The sequence below is a fragment of the Bos javanicus genome, chromosome 15 (assembly GCF_032452875.1).
Source record: "Bos javanicus breed banteng chromosome 15, ARS-OSU_banteng_1.0, whole genome shotgun sequence".
Taxonomy (NCBI): Eukaryota; Metazoa; Chordata; class Mammalia; order Artiodactyla; family Bovidae; genus Bos; species Bos javanicus.
The window spans coordinates 49,511,473-49,519,716 of record NC_083882.1 but is presented as its reverse complement, the minus strand read 5'-3'; the positions used below and the strand labels follow the sequence as shown (position 1 = coordinate 49,519,716).

The 8,244-nt window shown below is 35.2% G+C and overlaps 1 protein-coding gene across 1 annotated transcript; it reads left to right on the top strand.

The window, feature by feature from the left end:
* The first annotated feature begins 4,832 nt into the window (after positions 1-4,832).
* On the top strand, positions 4,833-5,790 carry LOC133261327 (olfactory receptor 52K1-like). Its single transcript, XM_061439821.1, has one exon. The coding sequence runs from the start codon at positions 4,833-4,835 to the stop codon at positions 5,754-5,756; it is 924 nt and encodes a 307-aa protein (XP_061295805.1). The 3' UTR covers positions 5,757-5,790.
* Positions 5,791-8,244: the final 2,454 nt, after the last annotated feature.

Sequence of the window (8,244 nt, the reverse complement as noted above, 5' to 3'; positions counted from 1 at the left end):
ACTTAATATTACTTCACATGGTAAAGGGGTATTTAAGTTATTGATGTCTAATGATCACCTGATCTTAAAATATGGAGAATGCTCTAGCTTATCTAGGCAGGTCCCATGTAATCATAAGGGTCCTTAAAAGTGGAAGTGGGAAGCAGCAGAGAAATCAGTGTTTTAGTGATACATGGTGATAAAAACTTAATTATCCATTGTCAGCCTTGAAGATGCAAGGAGACTCTGAGCCAAGGATTAGGAGCATTCTCTAAAAGCTGGAAAGTCAATAAAATTGATTCTATCCTAAAACCTCTGGGAAAGAATGAAACCTTTAGTGCAGTGACACATGTGTTGAATTTCTAACATACAGAATTAAATAAAAAGTTTATGTTGTTTTAAGCCATTAAATCTGTGGTAACTTACTATGGCGGCCATAGGAAACTTAATTCTGATAGGATTCTAAAGAGTATTTGGGAAGAAAAAAGACAATTAGTAGAACTGATCTAGTCACTATTTATGAAACTGCACATAAAATTATACAATTTTACTTTCAAACACACACCCCTAAAAACTGGCAGGTAACAGATCATAAAATAATTATGATATTACTAATTAATAATCATCAGAAAATGGAAAAATTTGAATAGTTGGAGGAATGAACTAGAATAGCCAAAAACACATATATCAATAAATGTAGAAGAAGGTAAATAATAAATGAGAGGAGAAAATACTTTAAAAATGAATAATAATTACTAGAATTAAGGAAACACAAAAAATCCAAATTTATAGGACACATGGTATAGAAAAGAAAATAGATTTTTTAAAAAGTTCAATGTTAAAGAAATTAACTGCTATCAAACTCAAGATAAAAATTCTAAGCTTTCTATATTGCAAATTCATGTTGGAAAAGAACTTTTTATTTCCTTAAATATTATGTTCCCTTATTTGTTTATTATTGATTTTAACCACTACACCAAATATTCCTAAAATGAAGGACCTTGTCTGCTTTATTACATTCCTAGTCTCTAGACTATTACTATGTCTTAGTACATATAAAAGAGTTGATTTGATGACTAAAATAGTTATTTTTATGAATAAATTCAGGAATGTGAAAAATTTCCATATGTATGATAATGGAGCTAGAGATCATAGTTTCTTTGCACAGCAATGTTCAAAGCAGTAGATGCACATGGTTTTGTGATTTTTTTATTATTTCTATCATACTACATGAAGAATTAATCTTGATAATTTTTCCTAGTTAGTAAAACAATAAAATAATACATATATTCAGGAACTGGAGAATGGTTAAGTAAACTATGCAACAAAATTCAATGACATATTTTGTGACCATTATAATTACAATTATGAAAACTCTACATTTCTTTAAAGAAAGATCTCTGCTCCATTATATTTTCTCAGAAGAAATTAAGAATTACATGTATTCAGATAAGTCATAAATTATTACCTAAAGCCAATGTTGCCAAAAATTTGAAAGAATTTTGTGAAACAAGCATATCTTTAAGTATTTGTAACCAGTCAATATATCCCTAATGAAATTACTTATACAGTGAGACATAATCCACTGAAAAAATTATCTGTTTATTCCTATTTTCCTGTCTCTTGTGAAAGTGGTGTGAGAATAACCCGATCCCCTCCTCAAGAAGCTCAACTCTTGTATATCTTAGGCTCCACAGGGAATCCATGCACATGTGGGCCACTTTCTTGGCTCCTGGGAGCCTGTGATCCTAGAACTATTAATATAATTGAGGTTAGTTGAGAAGAAGTAGATTTGAATTATGACAGACCTGTTCTGATGATATAGGACAGATGGGGTGAAGGATAATACAACCACCTCAGCATGTTTTTTCATTACTAGAGTTGTAGAGCAAGAGGCCCTGGGTTTTTCATCAAGGCCAAAGGGATCAGAAAACAGAGTGATATTAAAATTAAATGACAGTCATATTAAAATTAATTTAAAATTAATGGTTTAGAGTAGTAGGTGGTGAGAAGATGATTGAGCGATGATTAGTATCTTCTATAAATGAACATCCTCATTGAATTGACAAGATGTTATAAAATATTTTCATTGCATCTCTCTCCTTATTTCTGTCAATTCATGGTTTGAATCAAAGCTGATATTCCTTCACCACTAGATCTTACTCCTCTAGGATTTTCCTTTTCTCCAAGAGTTTAGTCTTCCTATCTGATCATATCTCTAAGAAAGGCATGGCATTCAGTTGAGGTTCTCTAAGGATAAGTAATGCCACTGAAAAGAGGAGACATAACAGTAACTGCTCCTTGACCTGTTCAATCAAACTCCAGGGCGAAGTACCCACATCAGCATTTGGTATGTACAGCAAACTCAAGAATAAGCCATGTTATCAAATCTATTTATCTGGGAGATAAGACTGAAGAAATTTAGGCTGTGCTGCAGAGAGCGGTACCTGGGAGGACAGAAATTGTGTAAGTATTACTTTCTTCTCAGATTCTGCAACAGGGATGCTACTTGCACATGAAGTCTAAGTATATATTATTATTGCTGAAGTGGAAGCAGGAGCTTTGTGATCCACTGAAGAAAAGTCAGTTCCTACAGTGGCAATGTGACAAAGGAAAAAAAAAAAAAAAAATTCTAAGCAAGTATGTATGGGCCTGCTCTTACTTTTTTTTTTTTTTTCCTTTTCTCACTTGTTTGCTATATCCCACTTTTTATATTTTTCTCTTTCTTCTCATCATTTATTTTCTCCTGTTTACTTGAAATTATTACTGGTGTTATTTTAAAATTCGTAATTCAAAGTTTTGTTATTTGATTTTATCACTTATATAACAAAAACAATGCAGTCCAGGAATTTATTACAAATTTTAGAATTGAAATTTATGCCATGCCGATGGCATGTTTTCATATTTTATAATTACATAAGGGGGTGTTGCTCTGAAATTGATTTACTCTTTAAATGAAGAGCTATTCTGAGAGGGAACTTAACTGCACAATAATGTATGTGTTTTGCCTACCCTTTACATGCTAATATCTACTTTCTAAACTTTTATTTGCTGAAGTAAAGCTGTTATTCAAAGTAAATCTTAAACCATATGTATTAAGACAATTTACAGCTTCGTTAGCAAGTAATTTTAGATTTCCCTTATTGTCTTTTCTCTTATTCAATTTCAGATGAGAAAGCTCCTCAGTGGTTGCCAACTCCAAAACTGAGAGATATGTTTATTTCTGCCCCCATGCCATCTTCTAGATGTTAGGACTTCTAGTCCTTTTTAGCTCCCTGGCCTACATTTGAATTAGGCAAACAGCATAGTTATGAGAAGTTATACATCTATATATTTCCTAACAGAAGCGTACTTATCTGCTTAATTATCTCTCTAGTCATCTTGGAATATGAGTGATACAATATGCACTTATTATTTTGCAGGCTCTACTCCCTGTATTTTCAGCTGGTTTTCCTCGTTTTGACTTGTATCTCTCCATGGGCAAATGTGCTGCCACTGTTGCTCTTACATAGCTGGTGTCCTCAGAATTAACAGTGGTACTTGTCAGCACGACACAATTTAGCTATATATTGCTAAATTACAATACCTCCAGAACTCTGAAGTTTAAACTTATCAGATGGAAAGGATGGAGAAAAGAGGTGATGTTTGAAGGAGAAATGAGATATTGGTTGAAAGAGGATGATTATTACCTGGTTCAAAATAGTTACCTTCCATATGAGGAAGGTGGCTCTTAATTTTAACATAATCTGAGGAGACAAATGCAGAATGTGTCCTCATTTAGAACCTTCTGCTATCACTTTTATAGTTCTCATTCTGTGGAAAAAGAGTCTAGACTATGTGCAATTAAAATTATTCATCAAAGCATGCTAATTGATGTGGTACAGTAGACAGTCAAGTGAAATTTAGGACAGAGTCTTGTGTTCTCTTCATTCTGCAATATCACTGCCATTTCAAAGGACAATTGACACTTGAATATGAGTTTAAACTGCACAAGTCCACTTGCACACTGATTCTTTTAAATAAATACATGTAATACTACTACATGATCCAGGGCTGGTTTCAGGTACAGACGTGGAACTGAGGATACAGATGACTGACTAAGGGATTTGAGCATCTGAGGATTTTAGTATCCATGGTGGGTCCTGGCACCAATCCTCCATGCATACCGAGGGAACACTGTATTTCACAAATGAAAATATTAGTCACTCAGTCGTGTCCAGCTCTTTGTGACCCCATGGACTAGAGCCCAGCAGGCTCCTCTGGCCATGGGGTTTCCCAGGCAAGAATACCGGAGTCGGTTGCCATTTCCTTTTGCAGGAGATCTCCCTGACCCAGGGATCAAACCCAGGTCTCCTGCATTGTAAGAGGATCTTTACCATCTAAGCCACCAAAGAAGCCCCATTTCACAAACAGTCTTGAACAAATTAATTTTCAAGAGGGCTAATACAGTTAAGGTTAGATTCATCTGATTGTGAATTTACTTACGTTACAATTTTTCTTTATCTTACCGGTCCAGAGTGCTTCAGAACCAAGACTAAACATCTTATCTGTGAATCCTCTGACTCACAGAAATAGAATAAATGTCTCTACCTTTTTGTTCATAAAATGGTTTGTTCATAAACCTTTTACTTCATTGATCACATGGGAAATTAATCATTGGTTTATATCAGTTTCTCCCCTATTAGAATGTTAATCTGAAATTAGGAATTAGGTCCTATTTATCATTTTATTTTTAGAGTATAAAACATTCTCAAGATTTATATTAATAAATGAAGTCATCAGTAAATAGATGGTCATATGAATATGAAAATATACACATATTCTGCAACTGAACACAGCCCGTATTTTTCATCATGTCACTACCAAACAACACCAGTTTTCATCTCAGTACCTTTCTTCTCCTTGGCATTCCAGGGATGGAGGCCATTCACACTTGGATATCAATGCCCTTCTGCCTTGGAAATTTCTCCATTCTATTTATTATCAGAACAGACTCCAACCTGCATGAGCCCATGTACTTCTTCCTCTGTATGCTCTCTGTGGCCGACTTGATCCTTTCCACTACTGCTATGCCCAAAATCCTCAGCATTTTTTGGTTCCATGACAGGGAGATCTATTTTGAAGCCTGCCTTGTCCAAGTATTTCTCATTCACTCACTATGCAGCATGGCCTCAGGGTTTATCTTGGCCATGGCCTTTGACAGGTACGTGGCAATCTGCAATCCTCTGAGACATTCCATTATCCTGGCACACAGAGTCATCCAGAACTTGGGGCTGGTTACTATCTTCTGTGGAGTTGTGCTTTATACTCCTCAACCCTTCATGCTTTGGTGGCTTTCCTACTGCAGAGCTAATGTCATCCCTCACAACTACTGTGAATTTATGCCCCTGATCAAGCTGGCTTGTGCAGAGACCAGGATCTGCAGAACATACAGCCTAACTGCTGCCTTCTTCACTGGAGGTTTAGATCTCATATTAATCCTCTGTTCCTATGTTGTCATCCTTTTCACTGTCTTCCATCTTCCATCTGAGGCTGCTCAGCTCAAGACCATGGGCACTTGTGGATCCCATGTGTGTCTCATTTTGGTAGCCTATACTCCAGTATTTTTATCCTTCCTTACTCACAGGTTTGGGCACCACATGGCTCCTCATATTCACATCTTTGTGGCTAAAATCTTTGTCCTCATCCCACCCATGGTGAACCCAATGACCTATGGCATAAGAACCAAAAGGATCAGAGAATGTCCTCTCCAACTTTTCACTTCTCACAAACTCTAAAACAATCAGCTTTTATGGAACAAGTTTCTATGACTTATGGGGAAAAAAAAAGATATTAACCTTCTTTCTAGAAGCCTGAATCTCTACATATTCTATTTGTAATATAAAGTATTAATTAGCATTGATTTAATGTCATTCTCAGGAAACTTGCTTAGAAGATGACTGACTTAGGTGATTTATTCTTAATGTATTTGCTTGATAATTCAATTTCTCCACTTTTCCGTGATCTTTTTCATTGTGTTTGCTTCCACAATACTATTCTGTTGTTCCATATTATGAGCTTCAAGAGACACTGGTATGATTCATTATTTTTACTTTCACTAAGCTTAATTAATTGTCTATTTCTCCTAGACAATAAAACTGAAAATACTTTAAATCTAAAACCTCAGAAACTGGGATAGTTTTAGCTAAATATCTTTTGAGAAGACAGATGAAGAAACTATTCTCTCCAGATTACTTCCTGGAATTTTGTGTGGCATATTACTATTTCCTCAATCTACCTAGAATTCTTATAAGTTTTCTAAATAATATCTAGTCCAACAAAAACTTCTCCAGAAGACTTCATGAATCCAATACTGTCCTACCATTTTCCCTTTTGTTTCCTCAATTGGTTCAAACTGATTAAACTGATTCACTGAAAATATATATAGTTCTTTCTACCATTATTTTGTGATCTTGCATACTCTATTTACTCACAATATGTATTATAAAACAGAGACATTGTATTCTGGCATTTCTTTATAAGTCATTTTTCTAGTTACTCTTGACTGTGATATTGTTCATTCCTCTTTCTTTCCGAAGTTTAGTTGCAGACTAAACTTTTGTATGGAATATCATGCATTTATCATAGGTATATAACTCATTTGGGGCATACCAAATCATTACGGGTACCTAATACAGTATAATGCTTTTCTTTGAGATATACACTATTCCTGATAATGACCTAAGCAGTTTTGTCATGAGGCCATAGTAGCATATATTACCAAATTATTCAGTAACCTGAGTACCTCTCTGTTAGTAGTTCTTCAGAATCATGTTACTTATTCTCTTTAAATTTTGTTTTCTTCTTTCTGAGCTAGTGGGTTATCAGATATCAGGTCTACATGACCCCTTTCTGTTGACTGCCCTATGATTTCATATCTCTTCCCTCAATAGTAAAGTGTTAACTCTGTGCTCATATTTCTGGTTGTATAAACTTATTTTATTGTCATCCATTTCATATTATCTTGGTTAGTACAAAAATTACCTGAATATTCTAAATTCTAAGAGAAGCAAAAAATGTATCATTTAAGACAACTGGCTCTCAAGTGATACTGCTCAGTTTTGAATCCAAAAACAACTACTTCCTAGCTACGTTGATTCTCATCAAGTTATATTATCTGGCTTTCTCAGTTCTGAATGGTAAAATGGAGATATCAATAGCAGTTACTTCAGAAAGTAATTCTAACATTTAAGAATATGCCTATAAGTTAAAGCCTGGACTTAAGAAACATTATCCAGCAAGAGTGCTTACTTTGGAATCCCAATGTTGTAAACTGGAAATAATTGGAACATTTGAGGTCTATTTTCACTAATTCTGATGATGTATGATAAAAACTTGCCAGCGAATAGAAAAGAGGGAGATTCAAAAAATAGGAAGAGTCCAGTTAGAAAAGCTGATGAGTTCTTAGAATCATTATCATAGTTATGTTTGTACTGAGTTCAGACAAGTCTTCTTAAGAAGAAACTAATGCTTTGGCTCATGGATCAACCCTCAGAGGCAAAGCTTTTTATGCGTGAGAATTATAATTAATATTGAAAAAATATATTTGATTATTTCTAGAGGGATGCCAGCACACATCCTGGAGTAGTGAGGAGCCCAGGCTACTAATCACACTGTGGTTCAGCCAGCTGCCTAATTAAAGAAGATTGAGTGAGTGAATGTACACTAAAAATCTACTACGGCCCAGATATGACCTCATGTGTTTAGGATGCAGAAACATACAAGACTGATATGAAACATACAGATTCCTTATATAACGTGTGTTTAGAGAGGAAGGGACATTTGGGAAGCTGTATGAACTATTTAATACACACAGTGAGCAAATACTTTTGTATTGTGAAAATCTGATATAAAAATGTATGAGACATTCCAAGGGAACAGAAGTTAGGCTACTCTAGATGGAGTGATCACACTGTCTCTGAGAAGTAATCTGAAATATAATGAAAATATTTTCTGAAAATTTAGGGAAAGAAATTCATGCAAAGGGAAAGAGTAAGCAATATAAATAAACAATGGCACCCCACTCCAGAACTCTTGCCTGGAAAATCCCACGGATGGAGGAGCCTGGTGGGCTACAGTCCATGGGGTCGCTAAGAGTCGGACATGACTGAGCAACTTCACTTTCATTTTTCACTCTCATGCATTGGAGAAGGAAATGGCAACCCACTCCAGTGTTCTTGCCTGGAGAATCCCAGGGATGGGGGAGCCTGGTGGGCTGTTGTCTAT